The sequence below is a fragment of the Anomaloglossus baeobatrachus genome, chromosome 5, assembly GCF_048569485.1.
Source record: "Anomaloglossus baeobatrachus isolate aAnoBae1 chromosome 5, aAnoBae1.hap1, whole genome shotgun sequence".
Classification (NCBI taxonomy): Eukaryota; Metazoa; Chordata; class Amphibia; order Anura; family Aromobatidae; genus Anomaloglossus; species Anomaloglossus baeobatrachus.
This window is the reverse complement of record NC_134357.1, coordinates 121518903-121546179: the sequence shown is the minus strand read 5'-3', so window position 1 is coordinate 121546179 and position 27277 is coordinate 121518903. Positions and strand designations below refer to the sequence as shown.

Here is a 27277-nt window from a genome sequence, read left to right as displayed (position 1 = left end):
GGCACATTATTACAGGATAGGACGATTTTCTACAAGAAGGGGAACAGGATGGGGTACATTACTAAAAGATGAGGACCAGGATGCAAAAATTACTACAAGATGTTGGCTAAAATTACTACATGGTGCTAATTGTAATATTACTTACAAGAAGGGGACAAAATGTAAAAAAAAAAAAACAGTAATTAAAAATTAACCATGATTTTTTTTCACCTTTTCACCATTAAAAATGCTTTTTATATATAAACCAAAAAGTGTATATTTGTTATAATAAACAAAAAAACAAAAAAAAATGAAAAATTGAGTCGGAGTATGAGTTGGTGTAAATGTAATTTGTAAGCTCACGATCACACTGGCCATAAGACATAAAAAAAACAAAGATGAAAATAATATGAACATTTACCCTGCTGTAATAAACAAGCAAACTCTTCAAAAACAGTGATCCAAAGTTGTAAAGAGAAATAAATGATACCACTAAAAGATCACTTGGCCCTGGAAAGAATACGCCCCCCCCCCCCCCCAAATTATTATTTTTTCTATATGCGGCCCATATACCCAGCTGAGTTTGAGACCCCTGATCTAGACTTAGGGCAGGGTCCTGATTCTCTGGTTTTGTCTTCTTGTTTATTCATTTGTTTCAATACTTGTTGCTTTACTTATTGATACAATCCTAGATTGTAATTGTAAGTTATGTTAAAGCAACTATAATATTGAAGTTGAGTTATATGAGATGATGTCTGTAAAGCGTTGTGGAAATAAGAGAATAAAATAAATATAATAACCATTTCATATATTAACCAATAAAAAGGGTAAAAGTAATTGTTTTCAAAGTTGAATATTTTTTAGATTGTATCTCTGTGTAGAATTAAAAAAAAAAAGTCCTGGATTTACAAACTCTTCCTGCTGTCTCCTATATATATCTGCTGTGGGTATCACTTCAAAGCCGCAGGCGAGCTGATGAGAGGTGCCTGGGGATTTGGAGGGTGGGGGGGTAGGGGGTCTCCTGGCCAGAACCTCCCAGGCACTTTGCATAAATAAATAAATCAGTTTAGAGTGTGCAAGGAGGAGTGGAGGAGGTTACCCAGGAGGAGGGGGTCTGGCTCATCTGATCCCTGCAGTTCAGAAGGAGAGAACAGTGTGTGTCATGTTACACAGGAGAGAAGAGCAGCCACAGCTCAGCTCCCAACCAGAGAATTGCACCTTCCTAATGGGGACTTCTATGCCGGATTCCTTTACAACTCGCACAAGTCACTGAAGTTTGGCCATCAGAAGAGAGAAAACTACACAAAGACTTTCCAAGAACTTTTCTCTCCTCTTCTCTCAATATTGGATCTATACAAGCTGCAGAAACCTATTTATTTGTGGCTCCTGTATCCTGCCTGGCATATACTGAACAGCTGCGAGTGGATCCACCTTGGGTTGACTCCCTCACCCTTAATTCTGGATTGTACCCCTTGGATTAAGATTGTGGCTTATTTATTCTATTTATTTATTTATTATTCCTCTGGACAGCATGGAGGGGAAGGAGGTGTGGAGAGCTGCTGCTGGCACCAGTGTCTTCCCTAGGAGTTGTAGAACCATCCCCTGTAGGACAGAGGACAGTGGGAAGTGCAGCAGGTTCCCTGCACTCTTGGGATGTGGGTTTGCCTTATTATCAGTGTTTTCCCTGGCTCTTAGCCTCATGGTTCTCTGTAGGACTTCTGATTTACAGTCCAGGGTTTCTGATTTAGAGAAGTTCAGATACACTCACTTATCTGCCTTAGCCTCTGCAGACCAAATGGAGACAGCTATTTTGGGAAGAGTTGACCAACTGCTGGAAGAGGTCTGTACACATTTACTTATTGCACCTTGCTACTGTGCTCAAATATTGAATGAAAACACCAATATCCACGCTTCACACTGTGGCTGCTGGAAACACACTCTTCTATTGCTTGCTTTTATGTTCTGCTCTTTGATAACTTCTTGTCATTGTTCTCTAAGCTCTAGAATTGTTTAAGGAATTGTTGCCAAAGCAACCAAAATATCAATGAAAAACAGACTTCAATGGTTTCTGCTGATATCCTAAAGTGTTATTAGATTGCAAGCTCTTAGGCATCACTTGTTATTGATTGAAAATGGAGCACGTTATATGATAAAGACTGTCATTTTTGCTGACTTGCTGACAAATGGTACAATCTGTAAGTGATGTGTGATAAAGTTGCAATGCACTTAACCTGCAGAGTGTTCAGCCTGCCACAGCTTGGTATTTATGCAGTAACAATTGTTGCTACAGATTTAGAAATGTGCAGCATATGTGATACAAATCATGCCACAACCCAAAGTCTAAACTGAAGAATCTGTATTCTGTGACTCACACAGGTAGGTGTCACATCCAGCATCACAAGAAGAGGCCAGCTGGGGTGTCTGACTGTGCTCTTCTTCTATACCATGTGACTTCATATTATACCGTTTAGTTCACTGATAATACACAAACGTGTATATATGGATAGATCGATCGATATCTCTCTATATACATATATACTGTGTGTGTATGTGTGTGTGTATATATATATATATATATATATATATGTGTGTGTGTGTCAATGATCACAATCATAAAGCGCGTGTGTGTGTGCGCGTGTGTATATAAATATATAACTACTCAAATAAAGAGAACATTGAAATATCATTTTGTTGTTTAATTGTTCCCTTTATTTTTTTTTGAGCGGTATATATATATATATATATATATATATATATATATATATGTATATATATATATGTATATGTTTGTGTGAATGGCCTTCAGATCGATCTTGTGAAGCTTAGATAGGTCCACCAGGGTCTTCTCCGCCATTTTCTCAAGCCATTCTATCAAGGCGTTCGGTTGCTGGTTTTCCTCTTCACCTTGTTCGTTCTAATCTTCCTACCATGATGTCCTTCTCCAGTGATTACTCACTTCTAATGATGTGTCTAATATGTAGCTTGGTGATCCTTGCTTTGAGTTCCATGTCTGGTTTGATATGTTCCAAAATCCATCTGTTTGCTCTTGCCATCCATGGTATTGATTACATCCTTCTCCAGCACAGATTTATGTGTATGTGTGTATACGTGTGTGTATATATATATATATATATATATATATATATATATATGTCATATGAAAAAGTTTGGGCACCCCTATTAATGTTAACCTTATTTCTTTATAACAATTTGGGTTTTTGCAACAGCTATTTCAGTTTCATATATCTAATAACTGATGGACTGAGTAATATTTCTGGATTGAATTGAGGTTTATTGTACTAACAGAAAATGTGCAATCCGCATTTAAACAAAATTTGACAGGTGCAAAAGTATGGGCACCTTAACATAAAAGTGACATTAATATTTTGTAGATCCTCCTTTTGCAAAAATAACAGCCTCTAGTCACTTCCTTTAGCTTTTAATGAGATCCTGGATGAAGGTATATTTGACCATTCCTGTTTACAAAGCAATTCCAATTCAGTTAAGTTTGATGGTCGCCGAGCATGGACAGCACGCTTCACATCATCCCACGGATGTTCAATGATATTCAGGTCTGGGGACTGGGATGGCCATTCCAGAACATTGTAATTGTTCCTCTGCATGAATGCCTGAGTAGATTTGGAGCGGTGTTTTGGATCATTGTCTTGCTGAAATATCCATCCCCTGCGTAACTTCAACTTCGTCACTAATTCTTGCGCATAACTGTCAAGAATCTGCTGATACTGAGTTGAATCCATGCGACCCTCAACTTTAACAAGATTTCCAGTGCCAGCATTAGCCAAACAGCCCCAAATTTTACTGTGGGTAGCAAGTGCTTTTCTTGGAATGCCTTGTTTTTTTGCTTCCATGCATAACGCCTTTTTGTATGACCAAACAACTCAATCTTTGTTTCATCAGTCCACAGGACCTTCTTCCAAAATGTAACTGGCTTGTCCAAATGTGCTTTTGCATACCTCAGGCGACTCTGTTTGTGGCGTGCTTGTAGAAACGGCTTCTTTCACATTACTCTCCCATACAGCTTCTCCTTGTACAACGTGCGCTGTATTGTTGACCGATGCATATTGACACCATCTGCAGCAAGATGAAGCTGCAGGTCTTTGGAGGTGGTCTGTGGATTGTCCTTGACTGTTCTCACCATTCTTCTTCTCTGCCTTTCTGATATTTTTCTTGGCCTGCCACTTCTGGGCTTAACAAGAACTGTACCTGTGTTCTTCCATTTGCTTACTATGTTCCTCACAGTGGAAACTGACAGTTTAAATCCCTGAGACAACTTTTTGTATCCTTCCCCGGAACAACTATGTTGAATAATTTTTGTTTTCAGATCATTTGAGAGTTGTTTTGAGGAGCCCATAATGCCACTCTTCATAGGGGATTCAAATAGGAGAACTACTTGCAAGTGGCCACCTTAAATACCTTTTCTCATGATTGGATACACCTGCCTATGAAGTTCAAAGCTCAATGAGGTTACAAAACCAATTTAGTGCTTTAGTAAGTCAGTAAAAAGTAGTTAGGAGTGTTCAAATCAAGAAATTGATAAGGTTGCCCATACTTTTGCACCGGTCAAATTTTGTTTAAATGCGGATTGCACATTTTCTATTGATACAATAAACCTCATTTCAATCCAGAAATATTACTCAATCCATCAGTTATTAGATATATGAAACAGAAATAGCTGATGCAAAAACCCAATTTGTTATAAAGAAAAAAGGTTAACATTAATAGGGGTGCCTAAACTTTTTCATATGACTGTGTATATATATATATATATATATATATATATATATATATACACACACACACACACTTAGAAACGTTATGGTTGGGATCTGTGTCCTACTGTCCCAATCAAGTTGATATCACTATATACATGAGTCGTTGATTGCTACAATAACTGCTTCCAGTAGTTCAGTAGTATATTGAAATGGACTGATATTGTATACATTGTATCACGTGGTAGGCTTTCTATACACTATAGTCATAGCTTTGATTTATATTAGAAGCCCTATTGCTGTGACAGGTTGATTTTCCAAAGGGTCCAATCTTGCTCTTGTGAAACCCCTGATTTTAGTTGGGCTGTGTCAGATTGTAGTATTTTTTATAATAGGAATAGTGCTACAAATTGTGCCCTTTAACATTGCCTGAACTACTATAGCAACCGCGAGAAGGGCTTCCAGTGCATATATACAAGGCTTTAATAAACTTAACCTTATATTGTATTAAGGTCTCAGGAAAGTAAATAATTTGACGCTTTGTGAGTATAAAGTTTAAGGCTGATCTTAAAAATGATAAGTTTAAGTCTAATTTATGATCAGCCGTGACCCCATAGGTTAGAATGATTTGGAAACTCGCCCCATAATCTTCTATACCGATTCACATAATTTCAGGTCATCAATTGTTGCTGCAATTCCATTTCATATTTTACAATTTTCTCATAAATAATTGTTTAAAAGAACTGAAGTCCTCAGTGGCTGATACCATTTAATGGCTAACTGAAAAGATGGTAATAGCAAGCTTTCCAGACTACGCAGGTCTCTTCATCAGGCATCACAATTTTCTCAGTTATTACACTTTGAGACCCATAATAAAACTATGTATTCAAGAAAATAAGGGACATAGGAAGATGCAGGGACAATGTTTCTCTACACTTTATAGGTTAAAGTAGAAATGAGAGGAATGGAGACCTCTTGTCTGTCGCTTCTTTTGAAGTTTTTTTTAGTCCTGAAAACTCCCGATACTTCTCAAACCCAACCTTGTTTGACTGATGTGGAGAAGCCTGACGTCTGAGTGTCTTCTGCAGTATGATGAGACAGAAAATTCATGCTGGTTTGTTTAGTAGTCCTCTAACGGACAGATTACTGGGAGAGATTACAGTTTATGACAATTTTCCAATACATTTTTTTAAAATACAAATTATTTGCCTTGTTGCGTTCCCATTTTAGGAGAGGGATATATAGCCCCTCATTCATACTTTGCTACAAACCTGGAGCATGAGAGATATGTGACCATATGAAATTTTGATCATTAATGATCATTAAAGCATTTCCGTAAGAAATTCTTAATATACGATGGAACTCATCATGATGCAACATAAGCTACTCTATCATTTCCTATGGGAATAGAAGCCACATTAGTCATATAGAAAGTAATGAAAAACTTCTGCATAGGACATTTATGTTAAGGCTTCAGGGCAACATGTGTTGTGCAACATAAAGATTGCGGAGTTGCATAGTGACATCGCATATAATGATTGTCAGAGGGATCAGATTGTGATCAATGCCACCATCATCAGAAGAAATTTATGGTCACAGGCTTCAATGTAAGTCATATGCGGCTTGCTACTCACATGCAATTTGTCTAATTTGGTTGTTTTTTGTTTTTTTTTTATAGCCAAATCACAGCTCTAAAATTGTCATGTCACAGACAAGTTGCACAAAAGCATCTAAGGTCCATTTATACTGCACGATTATCATGAACGAGCGTTGCTAGCAACAGTCATTTCTGGATAATCATGCAGTCTGAACAGGTGGCCGATCTCCCGATGAAGCAGCCAAATGCTCATTTGTTGGGGTGAAATGATCTTTTGTGCTGCAAATAGAACATGCGCTGCTGAGATCACTACCAGCTTATGAGCACTGAACGATCAATTACAGATCATTCAGTGTACATATGGATATTAAATGACCACTCATCAGTAAATATTTATTAAATAGTGCTGGTTCAACGCTCCAAAATTGGGTGTTGTAAAGGCACCCTAAGGCTATGATCACACTGAGGTTTATGAGAAGGCTTTGAAGCAGAAACTCTCCACATTTGCTCAAAAACTCAGAACTTCTTAAAAATTAAATTTCAGAACATTTCTGCTCCAAAAACTCATCAAAAAGACTTGCAAACACACCGCTATAACACCTGTAACTACCACTTTCTGACCAATGCAAAAAATCCAACACAAGCATCTTTTCTCCATATGCTTTCAATTAAGTCACGTACGACTTGCTACCTGTCTGCAATTTGGCTGCATTGTTTCACAGCTCAAAAATAGTCGCACAATACCAAGTCGATGACAAGTCACACCATTGTTTTCGGTTGTGTGATATCTCTAAAACTTGCTGTCTCTCTTCAGACCAAAATTTCCATCTATAGCCCTAGCCCCATATGGAGACTCTATCAGTATGGCTGAGACAATGTCTTTTATTGCGCTACATTGTACATTGTTTACTTTCACAGATGAGACATTTCCTTTTATTCTTTTTAATGTTTATAAACAATCTATGAATGTTCCAGAAATGAAATATACACATTTCTTACAGACACTGTACATCGATATGCTGTTCTGCTCATATACTTGAGTTCTGTCTGTAAGTTAAAGACGCAAGATGTATGTCTACCTCTCCTTGGTCATCATTTCAAAGTTCGGTATTAGGGATGATCGAATACCTCAAATATTCGGCTTCGCAAAAATTTGCCAAATAGGTCGCCGCTATTCGACTATTCGCGAATATTCGATGTGCAATGTAATCTATGGGAAACCCGAATAACTGTTCAGAACTATTAGGGTTTCCTGTAGACTTACATTGCGCATCGAATATTCGCATAGCGGCGAGCTATTCGTCAAATATTCGCGAAGCTGAATATTTGACGTATTCGATCATCCATATTTGATATAACTACTTGGCAAATATTTGTGTGTGAATGTTTAAGTGCACACAAAGGCAGTACAGCACACCCAAGGCATATGGAGATGCTTAATTAGAATTTATTCCGAATATTTCATATCCATTGATGACTGTAGTTGATATACAAATGTGTAATGTTTTAGGTGAACAACCTTCATCAGACATGTAAGTAATGGACCGTGCACATGAATTACAGTAGTACGGGTACGGGGTGGGCTTCCTTAAACAAAGGCAAACTAGGACATAATGAGATATCGAATCTGCAGTGTCCCACCAAGTGCACCAGTACCTAAGTTATATTGGACATAGTAGTTATATGAATAACTTCATACAAGTACAGGAGCCTATCATTTCATGCTTTGACTTACTAATGGCCATCATCATAGATGTTTAGGACCTTTCACCCCAGACAAGAAGCTACATTAAGTACTTGTGAGGGAGTGAGAAACATAGTCAGCTCACCTGTGCGGTGCCTGATCAAGCAACTCCAAGTTAAATTGGAAAAATGTTTGAAAATGACACAAACGTCATCCAAGCAATATTACAATAAATCCATTTATTGATTAAAGTATGAACCATGGAAAAAGCACAGTAGATACAGAGAATGCAGAATAAAAAGAAAAGGCAACGTGTTTGTAAGAGTATGGTCCTTGGTCAACACCCATTAACTAAGGACCATACCGGTCAGAAACGCGTTGCCTTTTGTTTTCATTTATGCTTTGTACCTACTGTGCTATTTTCATGGCTCATATTTTAATCCGTTTAAATAAATGGACTTATTAATATTGCTTGGATGACTTTTGTGCTGGTCCTGTCAACTATTCTACTATTATGCACTTATAGTAAGTGTGTCTTGGAAAACCGTATGTATCTGATATCTAGTGACAATAAAGTATCCACTGCCATAAATTGGGAAGAAAATGTTCTTGTTAGACACGGTAAAGCTTCAAGCTTTCTGTCACCTACCCGATGTCTTGGCAGTGGCTGTCACGTCATTGTAATTGTATAATTATAATTGCACTTAGAGTAAAGCCATAATTATGATCACTACTTTCCATAACTGTCACTTCTCATAGTGGAGCACCATAAGGCTCGGTGGTTTCGGCTTTATGCTATGCTTCTGCTTTTTCAGTGCTTGTCTTCTACTTGCTAACAGCACTGCCGGTGTATGTGTCTGTGTATGGATGCCTAAGTGACATGTTTGACAGTAGGATTTCAGAGTTTATTAGTTTTATTATATTTGCTTTCTTTTGCTAGTTTTCATGGCACAGAATTGCGCTGCCTTTCATGAACTCCCTCAAAAAACAAAATTTCACAGCATCTTGTTTGCTTATTTCTCTGACGTTTAACCTTAATAAAGGTGTCCATGTACATTAGCTTGACTGTTGACCGAATACACATTCACGCTCGGATATTCATGTGGAGAAGGGAATCAGTCACTGTCAGACAACTGTGGCAGCAGTTTATTTCTTAAGTAATACAAGGATCAGGCATGAAAATTCCCCGTGCCTAGTTCTTCCTTCAAATATATTATTTGTCTTTGGAAAGTTTGGAGGGACCATACACACTAGATAGTTGACCAATCCCGCTGAATAAAGGCTGTTTTACAAGCAGCGACATCGCTAGCGATGTAGCTCGTGAAAACACCTGCCCCCGTCGTCTGTGCGTCATGGGCAAATCACTGCCCGCGGCGCACAATATCGCTAGGACGAGTAATACGTACTTACCTTCCTAGCGACGTCGCTGTGGGTGGTGAACAACCTCTTTTTTAAGGGGGAGGTTCATGTGCCTTCACAGTGACGTCACACAGCAGCCCGCCAATAGAAGCGGAGGGGCGGAGAGCAGCCGCATTAACGATACGCCCACCTCGTTGCCGGCAGGAGGCAGGTATGTTGTTGTTCATCGTTCCCGGGGTGTCACACATAGCGATGTGTGCTGCCTCTGGAACAACGAACAACCTGCATCCAGCACCAGCAACGATTTTTTGAAAATGAATGTCATGTCAACGATCAACGATTAGGTGAGTATTTTTGATCGTTAACACTCGCTCATAGGTGTCACACGCAACGACGTCGCTAACGACGCCGGATGTGCGTCAGGAATTCCGTGGCCCCGACGACTTATCGTTAGCGATATCTTTGCGTGTAAAAGCCCCCTTTAGTAGATTCAGATGGCTTTTCTTTAATATATAAGGTTGCTTTAAGACTCAAGAGTAACCCCATGAGGAAGAGTCATCAGGGTCGTCCAATCTAGTGTAGACTAAAAACCATTTCAGGTGACAAATAGCATTGTTATCTCTTGGAAATATTCATAAATGGAGTATAATCAGTGCAACTCTTAAGGCTGCCATAAAGTGGTACAGGGGCTTTGTAAATACTACATTTGGTCTAAACACAAAATACATTGACAAGTCTATTGCAGGTTTTTGCTATTTTTGTTACAAACAGAAATAGATAAATCCGTTTCAACCTTTGTTCAATTGTCACACATTTGGAATATTTAAAAGAACAAATATAAATTCTTATTTTTGTTCTCAAAAACACAAGGTACAGTATCATGCTGGAAACCAAAAGCTGATCTACAAAAACATCATTTTTGTTTTCTATATATAAAATACACAAAATCTTGGTGTAGTCACTGATGTGTTTTGACGTTTGTCAGCTTACCCTTAATCGTCATATAGTTACTCTGACGAGCAAAATGGTAACAATGCTTTGAACTTTTGACTTTCAGGTTCAAGATCTCACTTCCTACTACAGCTTTAAGCATGAGACTTCCTTCATTACATAGACAATCATCTTGGCTATCTGATACATAAAGTTGACTTTCAGCTATTTAAAATATGATTAGTTATGCAGATTCTTGTCACGTCACTGCACTGTTACTGTTTTGCTCCTAGTAGTGGAAAAATCTTTTTCTTCCTGAATACTACAAATTACAACCTGTTCTCACATTCTCTAATAACTTAGTATGTTATTAGGTTAATTTCAAAGCGAAAGGTCACTGTTTCGAATTGAGAAGCAGCCCAGAAGTATTACCAAGAAAAGATAAACCGCATCATCTAGCTCATTAATAGAGGTCTCTCAGCCAAGCAATACCATGATAGTTGTAAGAATACAAAATTAAGTCCATCCATTCATTATAAAGCCAAGAGATGGATGTCCAGGTAAAATATTGAAGTAAACAAGTTGACACATCACAAGGTCTATCAGTTCTAGTGCAACAAAAACAGCGGTAGAGGTGGCTTTTATGCTTCATAATAGTGACGTCACAGACGTCCGTGCAAGCAGCATATGACACACAGTACTCAATTCTGAAATGATGGCCTGAAAATAGATGAAGAATCCTTGAGTTTAATATCGTCATAAGAAGCATCAACTCGAGTTGCAAAAAAGTAGAACATTGGAAATGGGTGATTTGGAGCAATGAGATGAAAGTCAATAGACTAGGCTGTGATGGCTGCAAAATGGTCTGGTAGAAACAAGGGAAAAAGGGGCTAACGGATATAGAAATTGAGGGAATTGTCAAGTTCGATGGAGGAAGCCTGATATCAGGATTGTTTCAAAGCCAAAGTCATTGGATACTCGACGAGGATGGATGGTGCTCTCAATGCAAAGCTATATGTGAGTATCCTACAAGACATGTTAGATTGTACACTCAAGTACTATGGGTATGAAAAAGACAACATAATGTCCCAGCAGGGCAACAACCCAAAGCATACATCGAAATTGGTGAAGAAATAGTTAAATTAAAATGAAGTAGAGGTGCTGGATTGGCTTCCACAGTCTCCAGGCCTAAACCCATTCAAAGACTTGTGGGTAGACTTGAAGAAAAAGTGTGTTAACCAGTATGCACCAAAATTGGGAACGTGTAGAAGAGACCTGTGATCAGATTTTGAGACATACTTGAATCTGATCAAGAGCATACCCTGAAGGATTCAGGCAGTGTTGAAAGCCAAATGCGGATTTACAAAGCAATAACAATTTAAATTGAATTTAAGTTTAGATTTCTAGGAGCAAAACAGTAAAGGGTACTTTATACGCTGCGATATCGGTACCGATATCGCTAGCGAGCGTACCTGCCCCCGTCGGTTGTGCGTCACAGGCAAATCGCTGCCCGTGGTGCACAACATCGCTAACACCCGTCACACGGACTTACCTTCCCTGCAACGTCGCTGTTGCCAGCGAACCGCCTCCTTTCTAAGAGGGCGGTTCGTGTGGTGTCACAGCGACGTCACACGGCAGCCGTCCAATAGCAGAGGAGGAGCGGAGATGAGCGGCCGGAACATACCGCCCACCTCCTTCCTTCCTCATTGCCGGTGGACGGAGGTAAGGAGATGTTCGTAGCTCCTGCGGTGTCACACATAGCCATATGTGCTGCCGCAGGAACGAGGAACAACATTGCTACTGACCAGACAATGATTTTTCATAAATAAACGACCTCTCTCAGACAAACAATTTTTGCCTCTTTGTGATCGTTTAAGGTCGCTCCAGCCTGTCACACGCTGCGATGTCGCTAACGACACCGGATGTGCGTCACAAACACCGTGACCCCGACGATATATCGTTAGCAATGTCGCAGCGTGTAAATGGCCCTTAACAATGCAGTGACATTACAAGAATCTGTGAAACTAATCATATGCTAAATAGTTGCAGGTCAAACGTATGTATGAGATAGCCGAGATGAAGTCTGTAAAAGGAAGGTAGTCTCATGTTGGAAGCTGTAGTGGATGGTGAGATATGGAGTCTGAAAGCCAAAAATTCAAAGTATTGTTATCCTTTTGCTCGTCAGTGTATCAGTTATCAAGTAGTTGGGTGATAAACGTCAATCATCTCATGAGGATAGTGCTTACAAAAAACAGCTTTTGTTTTGGTTGATTTGGCCCATACTAGTAATTTAATTGACCATTGAAAAGTTTGGCAAGGCAGTGGGCACATCTTTCTACAGAAAACTACTGGAGTTAAAACGTCAACACTACAGCTGATATCAGCAATAGCTAAACTGAAAGGGCTGCTTCTCACTTGTGAGTTTCTCGCAGTGGAGCAATGCGAGAAAATCTCGTATTGGAATCGGACACATGTTAGTGAATGATTAAGCTCTCATCTGCGATTTTTTTATTTATTTATTTATTTATTTATTTTTTCCTCAGTCCAAGTCGGACTGAGAAAAAAATCGCAGCATGCTGCTTTTTTGCGAGATTCTACTGCGAGTCTCTCCAATGCAAGTCTATGGGAGCGTGTAAAAATCGGATGTCACGGGACGGCACTCACACCATCCTAGTGACATGAGATTTTCTAAATACATTTCTCACATGTTTCCTAAAACACTGGAAACGAGTGATGTCTCACAATGTCTGTCAATCACTATTCTTTGTCAGTCGGTCTCTCCCTCTCGGTCTCTATTCTCTCTCTGTTGGTCGGTCTGTCGGTCGGTCACTATCTCTGCCCCTCACTTTCTGTCCATGTCGGTCTATCCCTCTCCCCCCCCCCTCTCATACTCGCCGATCCCCGATCACCAGCGCGGCGCTGCACGGCATTCACACTGCTCCGGCGGCTTCTCCTCTTTTGAAAATGCCGGCCGCTCATTATTCAATCTCGTATTCCCTGCTTTACCCGCCCACCAGCACCTATGATTGGTTGCAGTCAGACATGCCCCCACGCTGAGTGACAGCTGTCTCACTGCAACCAATCACAGCAGCCGGTGGGCGTGTCTATGCTGTGCCTTAAAATAAATAATTAAATAATTTAAAAAAACGGCGTGCGGTCCCCCCCAATTTTAATACCAGCCAGATAAAGCCATACGGCTGAAGGCTGGTATTCTCAGGATGGGGAGCTCCATGTTATGGGGAGCCCCCCAGCCTAACAATATCAGCCAGCAGCCGCCCAGAATGGCCTCTTCTATTAGATGCGACTATTCTGGGACTGTACCCGGCTCTTCCCGATTTGCCCTGGTGCGTTGGCAATCGGGGTAATAAGGAGTTAATGGCAGCCGCCCATAGCTGCCACTAAATCCTAGATTAATCATTGCAGGCGTCTATGAGAAACCCCCAATGATTAACCTGTAAATTAAAGTTAATAAACGGGCGGCACGGTGGCTTAGTGGTTAGCACTGCAGCCTTGCAGCGCTGGGGTCCTGGGTTCAAAGACATACAGATAGGGAGTCTAGATTGTGAGCCCCAATGGGGACAGTGTTGCCAATGTATGTAAAGCGTTGTGGAATTAATAGCGCTATATAAATGAATAAAATTATTAATTATTATTATTAATAAACACACAGTGAAAAAAATCCTTTATTTGAAATAATAAACAATAACAAAGACCCTCGTTCACCACTTTATTAAGTACGCAAAAAACCCATCCTTGTCCGACGTAATCCACGGAGGTCCCGCGTCGCTTCCAGCTCTACTACATGAAGGTGACAGGAGCTGCAGAAGACACCGCTGCTCCTGTCACCTCCACGCAGCAACTGAGGTGAGAAGCGCGATCAGCTGATGTCAGTCAGGTAACTCGTGGCCACCGCTGGATCCTCCAACAGTGACAGCAAGTCGCCCGAGTGACAGCGATGAAGTCACAGGTGAGTTGTGGTCACGGGGGGAGGATCCAGCTGACCGCGGGTAACCTGAGTGACGACAGCGCTAATCACGCTGCTCAATTCAGTCACTCAGGGGATTAGCGGTCACCGGTGAGTCCTTCACGGGTGACCGCTAATCAGAACGCGACACACACAGAGCCGCGGCATGACAATGAAGTCGGGTGAAGTTCACCCGAGTTCTTTCTGATCGTGCGGCTCTGTCTGTGTCTGCTGTCATCTGCCATTCAGCTCTGCTACATGGCTGTCTGTGGCTGCTGTCAGCGGCCATGTAGCAGAGCTGAATGGCAGATGACAGCTGCTGAGAAAAAAAAAGGATCACACACGGATCACACTTGCATTGCACACGCACTGCAATCATGAGCAAAATCTCAGGATCGCAGTGCAGTTGCATTGCACTCTGACCTAACGTGAACTAAAATCAGCCGAGTTTTTTTCAGCCAACTCGGACCGATTTTACTCGCATAGATGTGTTTCCATCCAAAAAGGGATTTCTTCATTGAGACGATCCCTTTACACATGTTCATTATACTATATATGCAGGTAAATTAGGGAAGAAACAGTTAAATGGCCCCTCACTCCTCTACATCTGTACATCACATGCATGTCAGTGGGATTATTTTTGTTCTTTCTATATAAAACTATGCAAATGTTTCTTCAACAATCACACCAAATGTTGAGGTGAAGAATGCCTTTGAGCAAGCGTCTGCTGAGTTTTCCTTTCCGGTTTGGGTATGTAGCATTGGTGTAGTGTTGCTGACAGGTGTCATAGCAATGTGTGTGGTACTGTAGACGGTACAGCAATGTGACTCACAATTGCTCACTGTTTGCTTCTACACTGAACACAGATTTAAAATATGATACACGTCTCTCAGGTTCCCTAACGAAAGCTTTATCTTTCTTCTTACTCCTCCTGGCACTAATTGATATTCTGCCTATTACTGTGATGAAACCCTGGATATAAAATAGGTTTATTATTCTCCTAAAAAATCTAGCCTCTTGTTAAGTTATATCTAAATTGTATCATTGGAATTACTAAGAAAAAAAGTAAAACATTCCTTGCCAACCTGGCACCAAAGCATTTTGTTACAACTGTTACAACAGTTGCTTTGCCCTACAGACATAAAGATATTAGATGGGTGTTTGAAGGCAGCCGGAGCCCTGTAATCTGCACATTAATGATACCATTACAGTGTGTAATTATTCCAAGTTGGTTCAGCTATTCCCGCATGTTCAGAGTGTGTTTGTTAGGAGGAATACATCATTATTTGTTATAGTAAAACATTTACATATGTATTGTACTTGCAACAGCATAAATCCTCAAAACAGAAAAACTGTAAATCTTATATATAAAAAATGTGCAACACAATGAGTTGGCACTATGTAAGGAAAAATATTATTGTGTGTATATATGTGCACACACACACACACACACTTCTCTATACGGTATATAGACATTTGTGTGTCATGAATATCAAATATATATATATGTACACACAGCAAAGGTTATGTAAAACATGTGATAGCCTAAAAAAAGGGTCATATTCCCACACAAGGAACATCTCACGATGAGTAAAGCCAGTGAGCTGTCTCAAGACCTTCACAACCTTATTTTTGCAAAGTATACTGATGACATTGGCTACAAAAAATTTTCTAAACTACTGAAGGTTCCTGTGAGCATTGTTGGGGCAATAATCCCTAAGTGGAAAGAACGTAATTTCACTATTAACCGACCATGTCCGGGTACTCAACAACATTTAGACAAGCCTGTGATATACTGTCCTAGTGCCAAGAACCACCTGTGGAGAGCTATAGAACTGTCTGGAATCAACAACTACAATTGTTTAAAAGAAAACAATAAGTGATACACTCAACCTCTATGGCTTGTATGCACATTCACTACACAAGACTCCATTGCTGAACAAAGAGCAGGTTCAAGCATGTTTAGGCGAGATTCACACTTACGAGAGACTCGCGTGAGTCTCGCATGCCATCACCCGGCACGGCAGCACACTCTCCTGACAGGAGCGGATCGGCTGCATGTATTTCTATGCAGCTGGCCCGCTCCTATCCGGAGAGTGTGCAGCCGTGCCGGGTGATGCGATGCAAGATTCGCGCGAGTCTCTCGCAAGTGTGAATCCGGCCTTAAAGTTTGCTTTACCAGATTTATGCAAGCCTGTGAGATACTGGGAGGATATAGTCTGGTCAGATGAGACCAATATTGAACTCTTTGGAAGTGATAATACACACCATGTTTGGAGGCCAAATGGCCCTGCATATCACCCCAAAAACACCATACAAACAGTGAAGTTTGGAAGTGGGAATATAATGGTGTGGGGCTGTTTTTCATTATATGTTACTGGCAAACTTCATGTAATATGAATAAAGGATGAATGTGTCACAATTTCACCACTCACGGTGTCCTAGAAACCATGTAAGTGACAAATCAGCCACCCTATATTGTGCAGCTATTAGTATTGCTAGTAACAGCTTAGCTACCCAATCAGCCACATCCTGGGAAGGCGGCGTTCAGAAGAAATTCCACTCCACCAATGCAAATATACCCTTAACCACCATTATACAGATAGAGGTATCCTTAATTATAACATAGCATTTTTCACCTATGGTTTTTACATTGAAGCAATTTTCAGGTATAATGATATACAGAGAATCTCTCACTAAGGGCCTACATCCCCATACCAAAGGATGTGCCTATATCAAAGAAAAACTCGTGAAAAATACTAATCAGAGCCCACCTCCAGCGATTCATTATTAAAAAAAAACAAAAAACCTTATTGGTGGACAAAAAACCCTATTGGTGGACTTCTTCCTCAACTCCTTTTCTTTTCTTGAAAATACTCCTCTGAAAAAATTCTTCTGCGGAGTGACTTGGCGTGAAAAAGGCCCCATAGGGCCGAAACGTCCCATGTATTCTTAGTCACCTTATTAATAAATCTACAAGTTCAATTGCAAAGAAAAACCCAATTCTGTCTTTTTTTTTAAAAAAAAATTCAAAAAATGTTTTTCTACTGAAAGAGAGTGCAGTGTTTATAGTTGAGATACACAGTTTGGACCTCGGTTCCCTCACTAGCACCTCAAAAAATCCCCTTGGCTGAGTGCACATCATTACCTTCTACTGTCAATCAGTGGCAGGGGCGTGCCTGTCAATATTGTGAGTGACAGCCCAGCTGCCCAATCTGTTCGGGACTGCTATGTTTCCTCCAGGTGTTGCTTTTTCAGAGTGATTACCTGTCTATCTGGCTGATAATTGTCAGACAATTGCCAGGTGTAGCTTTGCTCAGTGGTGTGTGTGCCTAGTGCTAAGAGATCTGCTACTCTGATCTTTGCTGTCTTACGTGGTACTTTGCCTTTTGACTATTCCTTTGTATTGCTTTGTTGCCTTTGATGTATTCTGACCTTTGCTGCCTGATCCTGGACCTGGGCATCTGACCATTCTTTTGCCTTATCCTTTTGCCTTTGACATGCTTTCCTGGTATTTGACCCCAGACTCCTTGACTGTTTTTTACCACAACCTATCCATGAGAAGTAACTCAGCATCACATTATGACTGGCCGGATACAATTTTTTTTTTCTGCCATATGGCTCCCATTCACATGCGATCATGTGGAGAAACTGACGCTAATAATTCTGGATCTGGCTAAAGAGCACTGTAACGTTGAATCATCGCAGTTCCAAATGCTGGGCCAAGTGTCTAGCTTTATGAAAGCCCTTATTTGCTCCCTTCTGCCGTCAGTGACTGTGATATCTTTGCCTTTTAGACATGCAGTTGACTTCTTCCAAACCTGTAGTGGTCCCTTTTTGATAAATTTTCAGGGAAAAGAATCAGTTTAGCGAATTCATAGAAAGCTGTAGGTTATTTTTTAAGTTACCTCAGTCTTCAGGGGATGAGCCTCAGCGAGTGTAAATAATTATGTCCCTCCTGTGAGAGGGTACTCAGACTTCATTTTCACTGTCCCTACAAGCCCCAGAATGTGTTTCTGTTGACACCTTCTTTGATTCCCTAGAGCTAATTTGTGATGAACATGACAGAATCCAGGTTGCTGAGGCTAAGATCATGAACCTGACACAGGGAAGCCGCACCACTAAAGACGATAGTACCGAATTCTAGCAATGGTCCACTGAAGTCCAGTAGAATGATGTGGCCCTCAGATGCCAATTCCATAGAGGCCTTTCCGAAGCTCTTATGGACGCTTTGGCTTTTCATTCATCCCTTGTTATTTGGTGGAAGCCATGAGCCAAGCAATATGGGTGGTCCGCAGAATCTGTGAGAAATGTGGTGAGCAGCAGGGTGTTTTTTTATATTCCATCGAACATGTCCGTTTACCTGAGGTGGAGCCGATGGAGGTTGGAATTACCAGTTCTCGATCTGCAGAAATGAAGTGTAGACACAATGTAGACTCTCTATTGTGGTCTCACTTGAGAACTGTCAAACTCGCCCTAAAGCATGCAAGGAGTCAGGAAACGCCTAGGTCTGGGTGATTGTTGAGGTGATCACCCAGACTTTCAGGTACCTTTTTTCTCCAGTGTTAAAATACTGCTCAAAGCCTCGTCTTTCATTGACTATTGGTCTTCAGTGATCTTTATTGATTCAGGATTGGTTCTGAAATTAGTATTCAGGATATTTAGCTTGGAAAAAAAAATAAAATGTTTCCATTGACAAGACAGCACTACTTCATAGTGTTGTTAAACGGGTAATGGTGGAGTTCATGCTCCAAGTGGGAGTACTTCACTCTGTATCCATTTCTTGTTTTGTAATATACTTGCTGTAGTAATACAGAGGCTTCCTTCGCTGCTTATTTACAATCCTGTTAATTATTGGTGTCTGAAGGAAATTGTTAAGAGGAGTTCCAATTGACATAAGAAATGTTTAGGTTGAGTACAAATATGCTCTGCTAGTCTGGAGAGTCTGCAGTGGTACCGGAAAGACTTCAGAGATGTGTGATCAGAAAAAAAGGTGCACACACTACCTCTCCATCCTTCCTATGATTATGCTATTAATCTTGCCCTAATAACCAATTACCTAAAGCTCAACTTTATAATTTGTCAGGAACTGAATGCACAAACATGAAAAATTATGTGAACAAAAGTTTCCGAAAAGGTCATATCCATCCTTCCTTCTCCTTTGTAGCTGCTGGATTATTCTTTGTAAAAAAAAAAAGCTAGTAGCCTCCGTCCTAGTGATGAGCCACCCTCCTAGTGTTCAAGTTCGGTTCGGTTCGTCGAACGGCGGGTGTGTTCAGCGAACGTTCGACGAACTTTCGTCGAACACATTCGAACCCCATTGAAAACAATTGCAGGCAAACACAAACACATACAAACACATTATACATATATACATACAGTTAATAAACTTTGCCATTATACTTACAGGTCCCCGCGATGCGTCCTGCAGACTCTGTCTCCCGCCGCTTCTCCTTCCGATCATCGCTGTGCCATCCCGGTAACCAGCACTGACGATAGGACCTTCCGTGACGTCATAGCATGTGACCAGTCACGTGTGTATTATCTCATTGGCTACAGACTGGTCACATGGCTAGACGTCATGCTAGGTCCTGTCAGTGCATCTCTGCGGTACGCGGTGCTCGTTTGAGCATCTCCGTGTACCGGTGAGATGCTTGGGCACATGCTTGGCTCCCCGTTCCTGCATGTCGGCGCTCTTTACAGAGTCAGCCCACATGCAGGGACTGGATGCCACAGCCGGTGAATAGCGGCACCGGGAATCAGGCGATCGGAGATCACTGTTGCTATAGTAACCCGCCTGTCAGATTACTATTGCAACGGTAGCTGCGGTGACGTCACCGCTTACAACCCGCAGCCTCTGCTCACTCACTGAGTGATTAGACTGCACGGGAACAGCAGCGTCTTCCTCCCATGCAGTGCTGTCTGATGTAGCAGAGCTCCATGGGTTGAAGGAGAAAGAAGACAGAAGACCAGGATCGTGGAGGGGTGAGAGGGAGTAATAAACATGGAGTCTCTAAGTGTGTCTGTATATTTATTTCTATTTAAGTATTTTTTGTCTGTGTGGTGTCTTTTTTTTTAGCGCTTTATTGGAGATTCTTAATGGCTGGGTCAAACTTGCCTGACATTAAGAATCTCTGGCTTAATACTAGCTAGTAAAACAAAGCTAGTATTAACCCTTTATTACTCAGCAAGCCACCCGGCATCAGGGCTGCTAGAGGAGTTGGATACAGCACCAGATAATGACGCTTCTATGAAAGCGCCATTTTCTGGGGTGGCTGAGGACTGCAATTCGCATTAGAGGGGCGCAGAAAGCTTGGGCCAACCTGTGCTGCGGATTCCAATCCCCAGCTGCCTAGTTGTACCTGGCTGGACACAAAAATGGGGCGAACCTCATGTCGATTTTTTTTTTTTTTTAATTTTTTCATGAAATAATTAAAAAAAGGGCTTCCCTATTTTTTTTTTTTCCCCAGACGGGTACAAATAGGCCAGCTGGGGGTTGGGAGCAGCCGTACCTGCCTGCTGTACCTGGCTAGCATACAAAAATATGGTGAAGCCCACGTCATTTTTTTGGTGGGCAAAAAACTCCTGCATACAGTCCTGGATGGAGTATGCTGAGCCTTGTAGTTCTGCAGCTGCTGTCTGCTCTCCTGCATACACTAGTGAATGGAGCATGCTGATCCTTGTAGTTCTGCTCCCCCTTTCTCTCCCTCCAGCATACAGTCCTGGATGCAGCATGCTGAGCCTTGTAGTTCTGCAGCTATCTGCTCTCCTGCATACACTAGTGGATGAAGTATGCTGAGCCTTGCAGTTCTGCTCCCCACGAATTTCATGAAATAATTTAAAAAAAAATGACGTGGGCTTCGCCCAATTTTTTTGTCCAGCCCGGGTTAATAACTGTTGTTAACAAAATAGAATGTATTAACATTCCCGGGATAGAATGTATAAATAGAATGTATTAACGCCCGGGATAGTAACTGTCTCTCTGTTTCTCTCCCATTCTCTGTCTGTCTCCCCCTCTGTATATCTCTCTCTATCTCTTTGTCTATCTGTCCCTTTCCTTGTTTGTCTCTGACTGTCTCTGTCTCTTTCTACGTCTGTCTCAATCTCTTTCTCTGTCTGTCTATCTATCTCTTTCCCTGTCTGTCTATCTCTGTCACTTTCCCTGTCTGTCTCTTTCCCTGTCTGTCGCTTTCCCTCTCTTTCCCTCTCTTTCCCTGTCTGTTTCTTTCTCTCTCTTTCCCTGTCTGTCTCTTTCCCTTTTTCCCTCTGTCTCCTTTCCTGTGTCTGTCTCTTTGTCTGTCTCTTTACCTGTCTTTGTCTGTCTCTTTACCTGTCTTTGTCTGTCTCTTTCCCTGTCTGTCTCTTTCCCTGTCAGTCTGTCTTTGTCTGCGTCTGTCTCTTTGTGTCTGTCTCTTACCCTGTCTATGTCTGTTTCTTACCCTGTCTGTGTCTGCCTATTTCCCTGTCTCTCTCTTTCCCTCTCTTTCCCTGTCTGTCTCTTTCCCTGTCAGTCTGTCTCTTTGTCTGTGTGTGTCTTTTTACCTGTCTGTGTCTGTCTCTTAACCTGTCTCTCTCTTTCCCTCTCTTTCCCTGTCAGTCTGTCTCTTTGTCTGTGTGTGTCTTTTTACCTGTCTGTGTCTGTCTCTTAACGTGTCTCTCTCTTTCCCTCTCTTTCCCTGTCAGTCTGTCTCTTTGTCTGTGTCTGTCTCTTTGTGTCTGTCTTTTACCCTGTCTATGTCTTTTTCTTACCCGGTCTGTGTCTGTCTCTTGTGACATGCCAACATTCCATATAAGGGCGTGGCTGCGCATTCTTCTGACGTTCTGGCTGCACTGTGGCTCCCAGCTCCATTCGCTTTAATGGAGGCAGGTTTTTTGGCGAATAACTGTAAAGTGCGGGGTTAACATTTCCCCTCAAAACATAGCCTATGACGCTCTCGGGGTCTAGAAGTGTGAGTGTGCAAAATTTTGTAGCTGTAGCTGCGACGGTGCAGATTTCAATCCCAGACATACACACATACATACATACATACATACATACATACATACACACATTCAGCTTTATATATTAGATATAATATAATACAGTGCCTACAAGTAGTATTCAACCCCCTGCAGATTTAGCAGGTTTACACATTCGGAATTAACTTGGCATTGTGACATTTGGACTGTAGATCAGCCTGGAAGTGTGAAATGCACTGCAGCAAAAAAGAATGTTATTTCTTTTTTTATTTTTTTTTAAATTGTGAAAAGTTTATTCAGAGGGTCATTTATTATTCAACCCCTCAAACCACAAGAATTCTGTTTGGTTCCCCTAAAGTATTAAGAAGTATTTCAGGCACAAAGAACAATGAGCTTCACATGTTTGGATTAATTATCTCTTTTTCCAGCCTTTTTTGACTAATTAAGACCCTCCCCAAACTTGTGAACAGCACTCATACTTGGTCAAAATGGGAAAGACAAAGGAGCATTCCAAGGCCATCAGAGACAAGATCATGGAGGGTAACAAGGCTGGCAAGGGGTACAAAACCCTTTCCAAGGAGTTGGGCCTACCTCCACTGTTGGGAGCATTATACGGAAGTGGAAGGCTTATGGAACTACTGTTAGCCTTCCACGGCCTGGACAGCCTTAGAAAGTTTCCACCCATGCCGAGGCCAGGCTTGTCCGAAGAGTCAAGGCTAACCCAAGGACAACAAGGAAGGAGCTCCGGGAAGATCTCATGGCAGTGGGGACATTGGTTTCAGTCAATACCATAAGTAGCGTACTCCACCACAATGGTCTCCGTTCCAGACGAGCCCGTAAGGTACCTTTACTTTCAAAGCGTCATGTCAAGGCTCGTCTACAGTTTGCTCATGATCACTTGGAGGACTCTGAGACAGACTGGTTCAAGGTTCTCTGGTCTGATGAGACCAAGATCGAGATCTTTGGTGCCAACCACACACGTGACGTTTGGAGACTGGATGGCACTGCATACGACCCCAAGAATACCATCCCTACAGTTAAGCATGGTGGTGGCAGCATCATGCTGTGGGGCTGTTTCTCAGCCAAGGGGCCTGGCCGTCTGGTCCGCATCCATGGGAAGATGGATAGCACGGCCTACCTGGAGATTTTGGCCAAGAACCTCCACTCCTCCATCAAGGATCTTAAGATTGGTCGTCATTTCATCTTCCAACAAGACAACGACCCAAAGCACACAGCCAAGAAAACCAAGGCCTGGTTCAAGAGGAAAAAAATCAAGGTGTTGCAGTGGCCTAGTCAGTCTCCTGACCTTAACCCAATTGAAAACTTGTGGAAGGAGCTCAAGATTAAAGTCCACATGAGACACCCAAAGAATCTAGATAACTTGGAGAAGATCTGCATGGAGGAGTGGGCCAAAATAACTCCAGAGACCTGTGCCGGCCTGATCAGGTTTTATAAAAGACGATTATTAGCTGTTATTGCAAACAAGGGTTATTCCACAAAATATTAAACCTAGGGGTTGAATAATAATTGACCCACACTTTTATGTTAAATTTATTAAAATTTAACTGAGCAACATAACTTGTTGGTTTGTAAGATTTATGCATCTGTTAATAAATCCTGCTCTTGTTTGAAGTTTGCAGGCTCTAACGTATTTGCATCTTATCAAACCTGCTAAATCTGCAGGGGGTTGAATACTACGTGTAGGCACTGTGTGTGTATATATATATATATATATATATATATAATTATATATAATATTTAGAAATTTTAACCCCGCGCTTTACAGTTATTCGCCAAAAAACCTGCCTCCATTAAAGCGAATGGAGCTGGGAGCCACAGTGCAGCCAGAACTTCAGAAGAATGCGCAGCCACGGCCTTATATGGAATGTTGGCGTGTCACAATGCAGCCAGGGAAAGAGACAGACACAGACAGGGAAAGAGGCAGACACAGACAGGGTAAGAAACAGACATAGACAGGGTAAGAGACAGACACAAAGAGACAGACACAGACAAAGAGACAGACTGACAGGAAAAGAGACAGACAGGGAAAGAGAGGGAAAGAGACAGACATGGTAAGAGACAGACAAAGACAGGTAAAGAGACAGACAAAGAGACAGACACAGGGAAAGAAACAGAGGGAAAGAGGAAAAGAGACAGAAGGAAAGAGACAGATAGGGAAAGAGACAGACAGGGAAAGTGACAGAGATAGATAGACAGACAGGGAAAGAGACAGAGACAGTCAGAGACAGACAGGGAAAGAGACAGACAGACAAAGAGAGAGAGAGACAGAGAGATATATACAGAGGGTGAGACAGACAGAGAATGGGAAAGACAGTTACTATCCCGGGCAGCGGATATTGTGTGCAGAATAAATTTTTAATACATTCTATTTTGATATATGCACACAGAGTTTGCAAAAATACTTCTGTCTCTTCATGTAGTCCCAGACAGACTCGTAAATGTTAAGCAGAGGGCTCGGTGGGGCCCATATCATCACTTCCAGGACTCCTTGTTCTTCTTCACACTGAAGATGGTTCTTGATAACACTCTCCATATGTTTGGGGTAGTTGTCCTGCTGCAAGATAAGTTTGGAGCCATTCTGATGCCTCCCTGATGGTTAGAGATGAGCGAACCGGTCGCGGTTCGGCTCGAGGTTGGTTCGCCGAACGGACCTCCCGTTCGAGTTCGGTTCGTCGAACGTTCGACGAACCGAACTCGAACTGCATAGGAAACAATGGCAGGCAATCACAAACACAGAAAAACACCTAGAAAACACCCTCAAAGGTGTCCAAAAGGTCACAAACAACTCACAACACATGGGAAAGTGACAAGGACATATACTCATGCGAAAACAAAAGAGCTGGACAAGGAAAAAGAGGAGGACACACAGATATATGAGTATATGCAAGGAAACATCGATTCCACTAATGTGCAACTTGAGCCCTGCTCATTCTTGGCTTCCAATCTTGATAAATTGCCTGAGCTCGCCACGTACGTCTTGGGGATCTTGTCATGTCCTGCAGCCAGCGTTCTCTCGGAACCTGTCTTCAGTGCTGCTGTGGGTCTGCTGGCAGATAAGCACACGTGTCTGTCCACTGACAATGTGGACATGGCTCTCAGAGGACTTTTCTTCCCCTGGGTCAGCCAGGGGACGGGAAAGGCACGCGTATTTTTGAGAGTGCTTCATGCAAAGCATCTTTTTCTTTTTCAAAAGGGAGCTCAACCGATGCCAGTCAAGTGGGGTGTGTGTGGCCCAGTGAGTGGCAACCAGGGAGACTGTGGTTGGAGTCCCCTCGCTGTGTCTCTAAAAGAACCAAGATGAACAAGTCATGGCTCTCAGAGGACTTTTCTTCCCCTGGGTCAGCCAGGGGACGGGAAAGGCACGCGTATTTTTGAGAGTGCTTCATGCAAAGCATCTTTTTCTTTTTCAAAAGGGAGCTCAACCGATGCCAGTCAAGTGGGGTGTGTGTGGCCCAGTGAGTGGAAACGAGGGAGACTGTGGTTGGAGTCCCCTCGCTGTGTCTCTAAAAGAACCAAGATGAACAAGTCATGGCTCTCAGAGGACTTTTCTTCCCCTGGGTCAGCCAGGGGACGGGAAAGGCACGCGTATTTTTGAGAGTGCTTCATGCAAAGCATCTTTTTCTTTTTCAAAAGGGAGCTCAACCGATGCCAGTCAAGTGGGGTGTGTGTGGCCCAGTGAGTGGAAACGAGGGAGACTGTGGTTGGAGTCCCCTCGCTGTGTCTCTAAAAGAACCAAGATGAACAAGTCATGGCTCTCAGAGGACTTTTCTTCCCCTGGGTCAGCCAGGGGATGGGAAAGGCACGCGTATTTTTGAGAGTGCTTCATGCAAAGCATCTTTTTCTTTTTCAAAAGGGAGCTCAACCGATGCCAGTCAAGTGGGGTGTGTGTGGCCCAGTGAGTGGAAACGAGGGAGACTGTGGTTGGAGTCCCCTCGCTGTGTCTCTAAAAGAACCAAGATGAACAAGTCATGGCTCTCAGAGGACTTTTCTTCCCCTGGGTCAGCCAGGGGACGGGAAAGGCACGCGTATTTTTGAGAGTGCTTCATGCAAAGCATCTTTTTCTTTTTCAAAAGGGAGCTCAACCGATGCCAGTCAAGTGGGGTGTGTGTGGCCCAGTGAGTGGAAACGAGGGAGACTGTGGTTGGAGTCCCCTCGCTGTGTCTCTAAAAGAACCAAGATGAACAAGTCATGGCTCTCAGAGGACTTTTCTTCCCCTAGGTCAGCCAGGGGACGGGAAAGGCACGCGTATTTTTGAGAGTGCTTCATGCAAAGCATCTTTTTCTTTTTCAAAAGGGAGCTCAACCGATGCCAGTCAAGTGGGGTGTGTGTGGCCCAGTGAGTGGCAACGAGGGAGACTGTGGTTGGAGTCCCCTCGCTGTGTCTCTAAAAGAACCAAGATGAACAAGTCATGGCTCTCAGAGGACTTTTCTTCCCCTGGGTCAGCCAGGGGACGGGAAAGGCACGCGTATTTTTGAGAGTGCTTCATGCAAAGCATCTTTTTCTTTTTCAAAAGGGAGCTCAACCGATGCCAGTCAAGTGGGGTGTGTGTGGCCCAGTGAGTGGCAACGAGGGAGACTGTGGTTGGAGTCCCCTCGCTGTGTCTCTAAAAGAACCAAGATGAACAAGTCATGGCTCTCAGAGGACTTTTCTTCCCCTGGGTCAGCCAGGGGACGGGAAAGGCACGCGTATTTTTGAGAGTGCTTCATGCAAAGCATCTTTTTCTTTTTCAAAAGGGAGCTCAACCGATGCCAGTCAAGTGGGGTGTGTGTGGCCCAGTGAGTGGCAACGAGGGAGACTGTGGTTGGAGTCCCCTCGCTGTGTCTCTAAAAGAACCAAGATGAACAAGTCATGGCTCTCAGAGGACTTTTCTTCCCCTGGGTCAGCCAGGGGACGGGAAAGGCACGCGTATTTTTGAGAGTGCTTCATGCAAAGCATCTTTTTCTTTTTCAAAAGGGAGCTCAACCGATGCCAGTCAAGTGGGGTGTGTGTGGCCCAGTGAGTGGCAACGAGGGAGACTGTGGTTGGAGTCCCCTCGCTGTGTCTCTAAAAGAACC

The 27277-nt window shown here is 42.3% G+C and overlaps 1 protein-coding gene across 1 annotated transcript in view; it reads left to right on the top strand.

The window, feature by feature from the left end:
- The first annotated feature begins 1148 nt into the window (after positions 1-1148).
- Positions 1149-27277, top strand: part of LOC142312683 (uncharacterized) — a 235990-nt gene continuing 209861 nt past the window's right edge. The window contains exon 1 of the mRNA XM_075351676.1: positions 1149-1819. Coding sequence (XP_075207791.1) covers positions 1511-1819 — 309 coding nt within the window. The 5' untranslated portion in view covers positions 1149-1510. The remainder of the gene's footprint in view (positions 1820-27277) is intronic.